Source organism: Ranitomeya variabilis, chromosome 3 (assembly GCF_051348905.1).
Source record: "Ranitomeya variabilis isolate aRanVar5 chromosome 3, aRanVar5.hap1, whole genome shotgun sequence".
NCBI lineage: Eukaryota > Metazoa > Chordata > Amphibia > Anura > Dendrobatidae > Ranitomeya > Ranitomeya variabilis.
The window spans coordinates 117719354-117733131 of NC_135234.1; the positions used below are offsets into that span (position 1 = coordinate 117719354).

The following is a 13778-nucleotide window of genomic DNA, read 5'->3' on the forward strand; positions in this document are numbered from 1 at the left end:
TTTTGTTGCACAGCCATAATACACATCAAAAACTTCACCTTAAGACGGAGATTGAAAAAAAAAAAAAAAGTACCCCAGTAACATACATTTAGAAATGATTCATCCCAGTAATAAATGCATGTGCATAAGCCAGTACCAGTAGTACGTAGATTTTGCTCACAAAATAAACCCTTTATATTTCGATGGACTTGTTAAAACTTTAAAGAGCCTTAATACTAACGGTATGAGGGATATTTCATAGGGCATGCCATAACTGTAAAAAAAAAAAAAAGTGTTTAAAAAAGCATTAACTTAGTCACTTCAGCAATAATACATTTATTAGCCAATAAGTTTTCCCTTTTGTTTTGAGGGTTCTGCAAACCTCATGAATAGTTGTGCTTTGTGCACCCTCATTTACAGCTGCCATTTTTTGGGGGTAATAATGTTTATGGACCAGATGAAGCGGTCACATATTTCAATACTATGACAAATGCTGCACCTATAAAAGGACCTTAGAGGTAGCAAGAGGCCTGAGTCATGCAGATATTGAAATGTTGATAGTTCTACAGGAAACATTTTTGCACATGTTCAATGTCTAATAATAAGCCTTAACTGAATATATAAGATTTCTTCTTTTCATGCCAAGTGGCAGATCCAATACTAAGAAATAAAACTCAAACAGGTGTTCAAGTAAGATCATAGGAAAAAAAAAAAAAAAAAAATTAAAATGTACTCACACCAAATTTGATATTATGCACGATTCAGGCCAGAACCATTTGCAGTGTCGGGACTTTGCAATCAATATTGAGCTTACACAAAGTATAGAAAGGGTAAAGGTCCGAGCTGCTTAAGACATAAAAATACAAAAAAAAACAAAACCCTGCAGCAGGAATTTCATATTACTGTTAAGTGCATCGTTTTACGTGCTCTAAAACATAGTCTGGAAAATGGAGACTGCATACTTGTAAGCCATCCAGCTTGCAAGGCATTCTAGGGTATTCATCTTCCTTCCATTTGTTTTCTTCTGGGTCAAAAGTAAGGATGGAGTCGCTGTAGTGACCATTATAACATAGTCCGCCAAGCACCATGATCTGTTTATCCAGAACAGCTACTCCATGCCCACTCCTGCCAATGGGCATAGATGCCAGAATAGTCCACTGATCCGCTTCAGGGTCATAAACCTCGGTAGAGGGACACCCCTGAGATTCAAAAGATGCTCTTAAAATAACACATACGCCCCCAAAGACGTAGAGTTTGCTATTGTAAGATATCATCTTGTGAAAACATCTGGCGTAGTTCATTTTGCACTTGTTTTCCCAGCAGTTCAAGTGGACCTGCGTCCGCCGAGTTCTCTGTTCCACCGTTCCTTCTTTACTTGGGTCAAAAACACAAACTTGCTTGGACGTCGAAGAGGATGTAATCCCACCAGTGATAAACAGCTTACTGTTGAGGACAGTGCCCTCATGGCCATACTTATTAACGGGATAAGGATCTACAAATTCCCATTTGTTTTCTACAATGTCATAGCGCTCAGTCGAATAAAAGGTTTCGTCTCTCGTCCTTCCGGCGACAGCATAAATATATCGCCCAATAACACCCACCGCAAACTCAGACCGAGGTACAGACATATCAGACATTCGCACCCAATTGTTTTGACGTGGGTCATATCTGAAGACTTTTGATGAAGCGTGAAATTCCCCATCTGGACCAAGTTCTTCTCCTCCAAGTAGGAAGACGAAGTTGTTGACAATTGCCAGGCAATCAGGTCGTAGAGGTACCAGAGGTCCTTCAAGTTCCCACCAAACGCGTGGCTTGTGCAAAAGGAGGATTTTGCTGTTTACCATGCTATGTCCTATCATCCCTCGGAACACCGCTGTGTGGGGTTTCGCTGACCGGATGTGATTGGATTTCATCTCCATTAATGGTTGCTCACTTACATTATGAAAGTAGTTTAGTGCCTGCTCAACTTCATGCCGCAACTGACGGGAATATCTGTAAAACTCAGAGGTTTTCACCTGAAAGAAAACCACAAATGTTCTATGTGAGAGAATGCCATTAGAAAATATATCTACATTACATGTATTACAGAAAATTAAAATAGCCTCATATTTGTTTAGATGAGGTAGAAGTGTAAAATAGTAAACCACCAATCCCACGACACAGACAAAGGCAAGTCTTATTTTCTTGTCCTCTTCTAATCCTGCTAAAACCGTGGAGTTACAATCTTACATTTTATCAACCATTTGATCTGCTCCAAATACTAAAAGGAAACCTGTCATTTGGAAAAAAACAAAACAAAAAACCCCACACTATTAACCTGCAGATATGGGGTTCATTTTCAGGTTGAGCTCTTAACCTGCCCGGCGCTTTGAGCCCCGCTGCCGGGAGGAAATGTACTTTATTCCCCTCCAGCATGCTCACTATCAGTCATAGGGATGGTACGCAGCTGTAACCATGCCCCCAGCACTGACTGACAGCTCGCTCAGCATTAGACCTGGCTGTCAGTCATTGCCAGGGGCATGATTACAGCTGCCACTCTATACAGTGACTGAAAGAGCGAGCCTGCTGGGGGGAAATAAATTTTTATTTTCTCCCATTAGCAGGGTTCTCCGTGCAGGCAACAACCAGGCTCATAACGCTATTAACCTGTAAATTAACCCCATATCTCCAGGCTAATGGAAGTTTTTCATGTGACAGGTTCCCTTTAAAAGGAATGTCCTGAACCACCTAACAAACGTGGACGTTTAGGGTTATACATATATAAAAAGTTCTATTCAAGAACACAATGTAAAGGCCAATAAACATTAGCAATTAAAAATGCAGTGGTGGATACATCCTTTGTGCACTTTGCTAAAACATGACAGTTTTTCAGATGTCTCAGATTTGGGAGTCCTCTGAATGAGTGCATCTACTGTCAGACCAAGTTCACACTTTTTAGTGTTGGAGAGCTTCATGGAGTTGGTCACTATTTTTTTTTTTTCTTTATTGATGGCCTATCACCAGGAGAGACCAATAACTGATCGGTGGGGGTCTGACATCCAGTATCCTTGCCGATAAGTTGTTACCTGCCAAAAGTTCTCAGATGCTACCAAAACACAGCACATCAGTCCTTTCAATAATGGCTGTGGATGAGTCCTGCAGATTCAACTGAACAAGGGGTGAATCTGCATTACTCAGATACTATTGACAGGACAGAGTTGCTCTGTTCCAGCAGCATCCAAGATCTTCTGGAAGTCAGTAACAGCTGATCAGCGGGGTGCCAGATAATATATCCCTGCCGATTACATATTGATGGCCAACGCTAGGCCGTCAAGGGAAAAAAAAAAAAAAAGAGAAAAAAAAAAAAAGAAGTAGTGGCTGCCCAACCCTATTAAGGGAGAACTACAATTTAAAAACAGCATGGAAAAGGTAAAACAATTACCTACAACAGACTAGATCGAGGCATCAACGGTCCTGGTCTGTGAGGTCTTTATAGTAAACCTAAACTTTACCTCAGTTTACCTGTAGCTATTAAAAATTTATGTAGGCACACATCTACTTTAATTCTTCACACAAATGTAAAAGCACAGATTCTTCTTCTATAAGACAATACAGTGTGGGACAGAAGATCTTAAGACTGAGTTGCATATCAGCTCCTAACCCCTGCATTATACTTACCACAAGGGTTCCGATTCAAAGAGAACATGTCACCAGGAAAGAAGCGACCAATTTTACGCCTTCTGCTCCCACAAGTTGCTTTTTTTGTCATCTGCTGTATGGTTCCAGAGCCATGTACCTTTTTATTTCTTGCTAGCATTTATAGTCATTAGGCTGCTCTCCATTATTAACCCTCTTCGTAAACATCATAAAAATGAAAACTAAGTAAAATAGACCCATCTCTCTGGAACAAAATTGGCAGATAGAAAAACAACAAGTAAATGCAGAAATGAATGGAATACCTGGAAAAGAGGGAATAAAATAAGGGCAAAGGCTGACCACTTTTGACCTGGTGACAGGTTCTCTTTAAAGTTTAACCATACCTTCCAGGCCACAAATATATATTTTATTACTGAGAAAATCTGCTTTGAATCTTGACGTTGTCTGGCTTAATACCCCATCTAGTAATGTAATTAGTTTAGCGACCCACAGGTTCCCATTTATGGGGTTCTGGATTGCTTCTTTCAGTGAATGACACCCCGACAGCACTAATTATATGACTGCTTACGAGTCTGTTGATATTCCATGATCTACCGAAGGGAAAGGAAAAAGGGGCTCACTAGGAAATTTTGGGGGGCAGAAATCCAGCAGTGCCATGACCCATGGAAACAAACCTTATAAGTCACTCCTATACATACATTACATGGTCACAAGTTAGTAAACATCTCCTATAATTGGCCGAGCCAGTCGCATACACTGGCAAAGTCTGCAAAGTACAAACAAATAGATGAGGGTTAAGAGCTCAGACTTGGAAAAGCACAATGATAGTAGCATCCTATCTCAAATTGTCAATTTATCAAATCCATGCCATGCTGGAGCAGATGAGACATGGTCAGTGCTGTATGATGGAGGGGGTCTAGGGAGATATTTAAAATGAAGCACATCAGTTCTGGAAAATTTTGCAACACACAATTAGAAGTGTAAAATAATAAAAGCGTACAGAAAAACAGTTTGATGAAGAACTGCACATATCCCCAAACTAAACATCAAGTACCTTTGGGATCTATTGTAATGCATATCACAAGCCAACAATATGTCTAACTGGGTACATATTCCAGCAGCCATAATCCAAAATCTTGTGGAAAGCCTAAAGTGTGGATGAAGCTACAGCAGACGATAGGGACAAGGTCCACTTTACTAATGCCAATTGTTTTGGAATGAGATGTTTAACAAGAGATGGTCTTGTGTCCACATACTTTTGGCCATGCACTCTTACTTTGGATGCCTGTCATCATCCTTTGACTACACTAATGTGATATTTGATCCATGCCCTTGTTCTCGACACCTTTACATAGTGTACATTTTAATTCTGTATGATGGTGTCTGGTCCAGTGACGCCTGTACATAAATCATAACTAAAATTAGACAGGTCAAGGGCTTTGGTCTGAAAAGAAAAAAAAAAAAAAAAAAAAAAAAAAAAAAAAACACCTGAAAAAATGCCAGTAAATGCAACACAAAATAAAAGGATAAGTACTGATAACCAGGTTAAGAAGGACCACGCTAATATATTTTCTATACATATACGTCATTTTTATTTGCTGTAAATATGTAACAAATAATAATGTAAAAAAAAAAAAAATCAAACGATACAGAAACAAGTAAAAAGTAGGGTATTCCTTCCTTGCTATCTCTATTGCAAACTGTTTCTAGTTTGTTACCCTTCCACCCTTATTATATCTTACCTATTGATGTGGTGGTGCCCTAGCTAAGTGAAGAATCTTGTCTAGTGCTTTCAAGCTCACTAACCTTCTCATAGACATGGGATGGAGTCATCAAACAAAACCTGATGTTCTGAATGATGGTGTCTGTGTGTCTCCAGCGTCTCCTATCATGTCGCAACCAAGCCTGAACAGCTTCATACAGTTCAATCTCGGGGAACCGACTCAGACGGTCATTGTCCAGGTAGCTCTTGAGCTTTTCAAAGCTAAGGTAGGAAAGAAAGTCAGGTCTAGCCATAAGCGGAACAAAGTTTTCCAATAGAAACATGTCAAGCTTCTCCCTGACACCTTCAACGTCCACACTGAAGTCATCCAGAAGCCTCATAATCTCTGCACAGTTTTCCAGACAAATCTTAGCCATGAGGAAAGAACAGCAAAATTTCACAACTTCAGTCAACTGCACGTACATAGCCGCCTGGAGAATTTCATGGACGGTAGCCATGCTAAGGTCTATGTTACCATAGTACATAAATTGGAGCACGTGGCTGAAGCCTGTAGCGGTCAATCCTTTAAGGTAGATCTTGTTCTGATCACGTTCTCTCATATCAGCCGTGAACATGATACGGAAGTAGTCACTCTGAGTGGCCAGGAGTGCTTTGTGTGCTTGAAACTGGTGATCTTCTATCACAAGGGTGACATCAACCAACAGGCCTTCCTCATACAGTGCCCTGAACCCCGCAGTGACACTGCTATCATGGATTGAAGAAGAGTACCCTTCCACGTCCCCGGCCATGAATCACCTGAGAAATACATTAAAATATTTTGTATTATTATTTACTTTAGCAATCCAAAAAGCATTTAGTATCCAAGTCATTAAACATTTTATACAGTAACTTGCAACAATCATAACCTATAAAAAACAAACAAAAAAAAAAACAAAACTGTGCTTGAGAGTTTGTGAACTCTTGAGAATGCTCCATATTTCTAGATAAATCTGACTTAAAAGTACATCAGTCGTGAAAGTAGATAAAGAGGAGCAAATCAAATATATTCGTTAAAAATATTAGATGGTCTTTTCATTGAGGAAAATGATCCAATATCACGTCTGAGTGACTAAAAGATGTGAACCTTTAGGATAAGCAGATTATTTGTAAGTGAAATGAATGAATGTAGTTTGGTGTTTTTAATCAATGGGATGACAAATAGGTGTGAGTGGGTGAGCCTTTTTTTTTTTTTGGGGGGGGGGGGGGGGGGGGAGCCAAATAAAGTTTGTTGAGGAGGTGAAAAGGATATGGAAGTGTATGTTCGATATGAAAAAACAAGATACGATATGCAAAATAACACTTCCAAAATGCAATATAAACATATACTATGACTAGTGGTAATATCACCAAAAGGAGAACAGAGATACACTGTATTTGAAAATAATCACAAATATATACGTTAGTGGGTGCCGCCAACTACTGAACAGCAAGCAGAAACCACACCCATAGTCTGATCTTCACAACATGTTTCTGGAAGTGAATCGGGACATAAAGGAGATTTCTGGAGGACCTCAGATGAGTTATTGATGCTTATCAGGCTGGAAAAGGTTACAAAACCATCTCTAAGGCTATGTATCCACGGGGCGTATTGGCAGCGCTTGGACGCAGCGGATACCCCGCTCCGCCCAAGGCGCCGCCGCCTGTTGTACGAGCGCTGATTCCATATGTGTTCATAAAACACATCCGGAAACAACGCATCGTATTCATAGACCGGGTTATTTATCTTGCGGAGACAAAGTGTCTCCGCAAGATAAATAGACATGCTGCGGTCAGTAAAGACGCTCTGCATGTCCGGATACGCAGGGCCGCCGCATGAGGCCGTGCGCACATAGTGGAGACGAGATTTCATAAAATCCCCTCCACTATGCTGTAACATCTGGACGCTGCGGCTATACGCAGCATCCAATCCGCCTCAAATACTGAGGAAAAACGCCACGTGGAAACAAACCCTAAGAAGTTTGGACTCCACCGATCCACAGATTGTGTACCAAAAAGGAAATTCAAGATCTTTATGACACTACCCAGGAGAGATTGACCAATAAAGATCATTCCAATAGCAAAGTGTGTAATAGTCTGAGGTCACAAAGGAACCTAAGGAAACCTCTAAGGCCTCTCTCACACTTTCGTTTTTTGCCATACGTCGCAATCCGTCATTTTGGCAAAAAAACGGATCCTGCAAATGTGCCCGCAGGATGCGTTTTTTTGCCATTCACTTTTATTGATGACGGATTGCGACGAATGGGCACACGTCGCATCCGTCGTGCAACGGATGCGTCATGATTTTGCAGCCCTTCGTGACGGAAAAAGTTCAATGTAACGTTTTTTCGTCCGTCGAAACCGCCATTTCCGACCGCGCATGCGCGGCCGGAACTCCACCCCCTCCTCCCCGGAATTCATAATGGGCAGCGGATGCGTCTGAAAACTGCATCCGATGCCCACGTTGTGCACTAGTTGCACAACGTCTGTCAGTACGTCGGGCCGACGGCCCCGTACCGATGGAAATGTGAAAGAGGCCTAATCAATTTTAAGCCTCACTCATAACTCATGGTAAAGTGTAACTGTCATTTATAGAAGTTTTTATATATTATAGGCTCTGCATTGTGTTTCCGATTGGTGTGTGTCTTCTACAGATGGGTCAAAACAACATTCTGGAGTCTGTAGCTCCCACACAAGATGCACACAGAATGGTACAAAGGCTCAAAGGGTCCGTACACTGATCTGTGAAAGACCCATAGACTTACTTTTGAACCTGTGCACCACTCTAAGGCTATGTGCACACGTCAATTCTTTGCAGAAGCTGTGCACACACAGTGTTTTGACTGAACGGTGATGGTGTGTCTCAGGACACGGACCACCAATATATAAAATTAAATAAATTGACAGCTGCGCTTTAAAACTTCATGAGTCCACCATCAGGAAAACACTGCACAACAATGGGGTATATGATAGGAGACACCCACTGTCCCCCAAAAACAACATTACTGACCACCTGCAGGTGCTAAAGATTTGAACAAACTAGAAGGCTACTGAAACAATGTTTTGTGGATGGTGAGACCAAAATAGAGCTTTTTGGTTTAAAGTACGGTATTAAGTTTGGAAAAAGAAAAGACACTTTACAGCATAAAGCCTCACACTGTTTGTGAACCAAAGAAGTGGTGGAAGCATCATGGTTTGTGTCAGTTTTGCTGGAACTCAGCCAGTACAGCTTGCCGTCATTTGTAGGAACAATGAATTCTGAGTTCATTGGATAAAATCCCACAACAGAGTTGAAGCTGATTTATATGAAGTAACAGGCTAAAATTCCTCCAAGCTGATGTGAAGAACTAATCAATACCATAAGGGCTTGTTCACACGATCCTTTTTTCGCTGCGGATTTTTCAGGTCCTGATTTGTGAAATCCACAGTGCAAAACCTGCGGTGGTTTTCACTGCGGTTTTCAGTCCTTTTTCTACTGCGGGTTTCCAGCTGCATTTTCCTATTGGTGCAGGTGGAAACCCGCTGCGGAATCCGCAGAAAGAATTGACATGCTACTACTTTTTTTCCGCTGAAAATCCGCGCTGATTTTCAAGCCGAAAAAAGGATCGTAGGCACAGCGGATTTCGTTTTCCATAGGGTAACATTGTACTGTACCCTGCATGGAAAACGTCTGCGGATCCGCAGCTGCAATTCCGCTGCGGATCCGCAGCGAAAACTGCATCGTGTGAACATAGCCTAAACATTTAGATTTAGTTATTGCTGTCACACCCAACACTGAAAACTGGGGTTCACTTACTTTTTCTACTCACAAACATATGATATTGCATGGTTTTCGTCAATTTAAAAAAAAAAAAATTAATAATATTTTGCTTTCAATTAGTTTATCTACTTTAACCCCTTCAAGACCTTGCCCTTTTCCATTTTTGCGTTCTCGTTTTTTGCTCCCCTCCTTCCCAGAGCCATAACTTTTTTATTTTTCCATCAATATGGCCATGTGAGGGCTTGTTTTGTGAGGGACAAGTTGCACTTTTGAACCACATCATTGGGTTTAGCACGTCGTGTACTAGAAAACGAGAAAAAAATTCTAAGAGCGCTGAAATTGCAAAAAAGTGCAATCCCACGCTTGTTTTTTGTTTGGCTTTTTTACCATGTTCACTAAATGCTAAAACTGACCTGCCATTATGATTCTCCAGGTCATTACGAGTTCATAGACACCAAACATGTCTAGGTTCTCTTTTATCTAAGTGGTAAAAAAAAAAAAATTCAAACTTTTCATGATCTGGGGTCAGATGAGGGCTTATTTTTTGCGTGCCGAGCTGACGTTTTTAATGATACCACTTTTGTGCAGATACATTCTTTTGATCGCCCGTTATTGCATAATAATAAGTAATTCTGGCGTTTCTAATTTTTTTTCTCACTATGCTGTTTAGCTATCAGGTTAATGCTTTTTTTTTTATTGATAGATCGGGCGATTCTGAATGCGGCCATACCAAATATGTGTAGGTTTGATTTTTTTATTGTTTTATTTTGAATGGTGCAAAAGGGGGGTGATTTAAACTTTTATATTTTTTTTAAACTTTTTTTTTTTTTTTTTACTTTTGCCATGCTTCAATAGCCATGGGAGGCTAGAAGCTGGCATAGCCTGATCGGGTCTGCTACATAGCAGCGATCATCAGATCGCTCCTATGTAGCTGAATTACAGGCTTGCTATGAGCACCGACCACAGGGTGGCACTCACAGCAAGCCGGCATCAGCAACCATAGAGGTCTCAAGGAGACCTCAGGTTGCCATGCCGACGCATAGCTGACCCCCGATCATGTGACGGGGGTCGGTGATGCGCTCATTTCCGGCCCGATGGCCGAAAGCGCCGGTTAAATGCAGCTGTCAGCGTTTTACAGCGGCATTTCACTAGTCAATAGTGGAGGGTGGATCGGCTTTGATGTGGGCTCACCGCCAGAGCCAGCATCAAAGCAGGGGATCTGACCTCCGCAGTTATAGTACAGCAGAGCTCAGTAAGGGGTTAAGGGCTTGTATGAAAATATATTGCTTTAGCATTTCAAGTGTATTCGAGTTAAAAGGGGATGTACACAAGACCAGCTGTATCCAGCTATAGAAATGCATCTGGCTTGCAGTGTCCAGGAAATGATGCTTAAAGGGAATCTGTCAGGTGATTCATGCTGCTCAAACCAAAGGCAGAATGACTCAGAGCCTGGCTGTATGATTGCAGCTCCAGAGAAAACATGGTTTTAAGGTTTGGATTTTTGGCAACAGTTACATCATATGACTCAATGTGACCACATTGAAGGTAAAGACAATTCACGGTTTGGCCTTTACATATTTATCAAGAGGCATAAGAATTTGGAAGATCTGAAACCAATGACACCTTCATTTGATAAAGTATCTCGTACTATCCTTATTGAAAGAAAATGACCATGTATGGGATTGACAAGGATAACAAGGGTTAGCTGGATTCATAACTGGCTCAGTGACCGAACTCAAAGAGGGGTAATAAATGGTTGCACATCCAATTGGAACTGTGATTCAAGTAAGGGTACTGTCACACAGTGGCACTTTTGTCGCTACGACGGTACGATTCGTGACGTTCCAGCGATATCCATACGATATCGCTGTCTGACACGCAGCAGCGATCAGGGACCCTGCTGAGAATCGTACGTCGTAGCAGATCGTTTGGAACTTTCTTTCGTCGCTGGATCTCCCGCTGTCATCGTTGGATCGGTGTGTGTGACAGCGATCCAACGATGCGTTCGCTTGTAACCAGGGTAAACATCGGGTTACTAAGCGCAGGGCTGCGCTTAATAACCCGATGTTTACCCTGGTTACCATCGTAAAAGTAAAAAAAAAACAAACCGTACATACTCACAATCCGATGTCCGTCAAGTCCCTCCCAGTCTGCTTCCCGCTCTGACTGACTGACTGCCGGCCGGAATGTAAGAGCAGAGCACAGCGGTGACGTAACCGCTGTGCTCTGCTTTCACTTTACGGCGGCACTCAGTCAGAGCGGGAAGCAGACTGCAAGGGACCTGACGGACACCGGAATGTGAGTATGTACTGTTTGGGTTTTTTTACTTTTACGATGGTAACCAGGGTAAACATCGGGTTACTAAGCGCGGCCCTGCGCTTAGTAACCCGATGTTTACCCTGGTTACCCGGGGCCTTCGGCATCGTTGGTCGCTGGAGAGCGGTCTGTGTGACAGCTCTCCAGCGACCACGCAACGACTTTCCAACGATCACGGCCAAGTCGTATCGCTGGTCGTGATCGTTGGAAAGTTGCAGAGTGTGACAGTACCCTAAGGTACCACAAGGCTCTGTCCTAGCTCCAGTGTTGTTCAACATTTTTATAAATTATCTAGATAAGTGAGCTGAAGGTAAACTGATCAAATCTGCAGACAATTCAAACCTAGGAGGGATAGCGAACACTAGAGCAGACAAAGGATTCCGAAGGATCTAGATAAGCTTCAACAATGGGCAGCCACTAAAAGAATGGTATTTAACAGGAAGAAATGCAAAATTCCACATCTGGCCAAGAAAAACTATTACATCTACAGAATGGGAAGAATAGAACTAAGCAACAGCACGTGTGAAAAAGACTTGGGTATACTAATAGATCATAAACTGCGTGATGCAGCATGCTGCGATTGTCTCGGACCGAGGAAAACGGCCGACAAAAAGTCGGCTGGTGGGAGCTGCCCCATATGTTAACATTGGTCTGAGTGCAATGCGATTTTTTATCGCATTGCACTCGGCCGTTTAAAACGCCAGTGTGACGCCGGCCTTACGGTTTCAGTCTCCGAGCAAAGCACCTGTTATGTGGCCTCACCCTGGAATCAACCCATTTACAAATAATAGCCGTCATAAAAGAGAGCGGCAGATAAATTAGATCTCGCCTTATCTAAGATACCAAGAGGTAATATTTATGATATTCGGTGGGTTTCCGACAGCTGGTCTCCCCCCAACGTTCTGAATGAGGGCTGCGGCTATAGTCTGGATATACATCCATCAGGTATTACTGCCTGAGGACCAGATAGCAGAACATCTAATGTGCTGGATGCTGGGATGATCCTATGGGATCAGCTCTGATTGTCCCACATGCAAAACATAACACAACGAAGCTTTGTTCCCCTATATCCAACCAGCCCTTCACAGAGGAGGACAACGGGCACTCCCGGCTAGAGGAAGCATATGACATGGCGGTCATTCAGACCCATCCGATGTGACCCCAGAAGTCAGACCCCACCAATCAGAACATTACAGCAGCGGGGTATAGCCCTTAACATCTGATGACAGAAGGAGAGTTATACAGGAGGGATGGTGGAACTGAAATACAGTCCTGTCATGAAGGGGTTAACATAGGAAATCCCCCTTTAAAAATGCCGAGTGCATGAAAGGAGGAGCCCCCAGTCCTAGAGCAGAAAGCCCCCGCTTACAAGGCAGTGGGCACATTACTAGCGGCAGGACCCCGCTCCACATGCGCCGTGTCTGTCAGGGTGGGCAGCACAGTGTGGGGACGGGCCCAGCTCGCCACCGTCTGCAGCTAGGAAGCCGCTACACCGGGGCACACAGCAGCAGCACAGAGTGTTACAGCTTTCCGGTCTGTGAAAGGCATCACGTGGGCGGAGCATTCGTCCATACATGGTGAAGCCGGTGCATCCAGCACACACAATACTCACCTAGCAGCCCGTCCACTGAAGGGATGCGTCCTGCACAGCCGTGGCTGGAACATCCGGCCTTTGTGTTCCACACTCCGTGCCCGCCCGCCTCACAGACACATGCTCACCGCATCCCCGCCGCACTCGTCCGCTTCCACCCAGACAGCAGCACCTTACTACCTGCGGCGTCCAGGCCAAGAAGCAGCTCCGGAAGTCGTGTCACTCCACGGCACATTTCCATTGGTGGATTTTCATCATGGGCTTCTCTGATTGGCTGGTTTATTTTTGTCTCATTCGTCTTTTCCGTCGGGATAAACTTTCCCTTAGTTAATATGGCGGCAGACGCTCCTCCCCTCCGATCCGTGAGGGGACAGGGCGGGGCGGGGCCTGCATCATGTGCAGCGGGCAGTGGCCGCCTGGTCAGCCAGTAATGGGCAGTCCGAGTCCGGCTCTTTTTCGTGATCCGGTTCATTCGGCTCCGCTCACCATGAAGAGCGGGCCCTTTCGGCTGGTGAACCGGCTCTTTTTTAAATAAAAATACGTTTTCCACTGTCATGGTTCCAGGTCTTTGCCTGTACAGTGAGGGCCTCATTATACACCTGTATAAGTACCTAGTGAAGCAGTACAGACTGTTTATAGCATTGCTGTTTCCTCAGATTGTTAGCTCTTGAGAACAGCGCCCCCTGCTACTCGGTTGTGGTCTTATGTATTACTTTCTAATATGTGGCGGTTTTGTACATTGCTGTAGTCATTCCCTC

The 13778-nt window shown here is 43.2% G+C and overlaps 1 protein-coding gene across 2 annotated transcripts; it reads right to left on the reverse strand.

Moving 5' to 3' along the window:
• Window positions 1-295: 295 nt before the first annotated feature.
• On the reverse strand, window positions 296-13325 carry KLHL15 (kelch like family member 15). 2 transcript variants are annotated; one of them, XM_077294596.1, is made up of 3 exons: window positions 13201-13325; window positions 5422-6133; window positions 296-1994 (listed from the first exon to the last, which is right to left on the reverse strand). In XM_077294596.1, the coding sequence occupies exons 2-3, from the start codon at window positions 6124-6126 to the stop codon at window positions 885-887; spliced, it is 1815 nt and encodes a 604-aa protein (XP_077150711.1). In that variant the 5' UTR covers window positions 6127-6133; window positions 13201-13325; the 3' UTR covers window positions 296-884. The 2 variants fall into 2 exon arrangements, with proteins under 2 accessions (XP_077150711.1, XP_077150710.1); XM_077294595.1 differs by having other exon boundaries at window positions 13042-13246.
• Window positions 13326-13778: the final 453 nt, after the last annotated feature.

Coding starts and splice junctions, on each gene's coding strand:
- KLHL15 (XM_077294596.1), bottom strand. CDS start 6,126: ATGGCCGGGGACGTGGAAGGGTACTCTTCTTCAATCCATGATAGCAGT. Junction 1,995..5,421: donor CATCCCATGTCTATGAGAAG/GTTAGTGAGCTT, acceptor GTTTTCTTTCAG/GTGAAAACCTCTGAGTTTTA.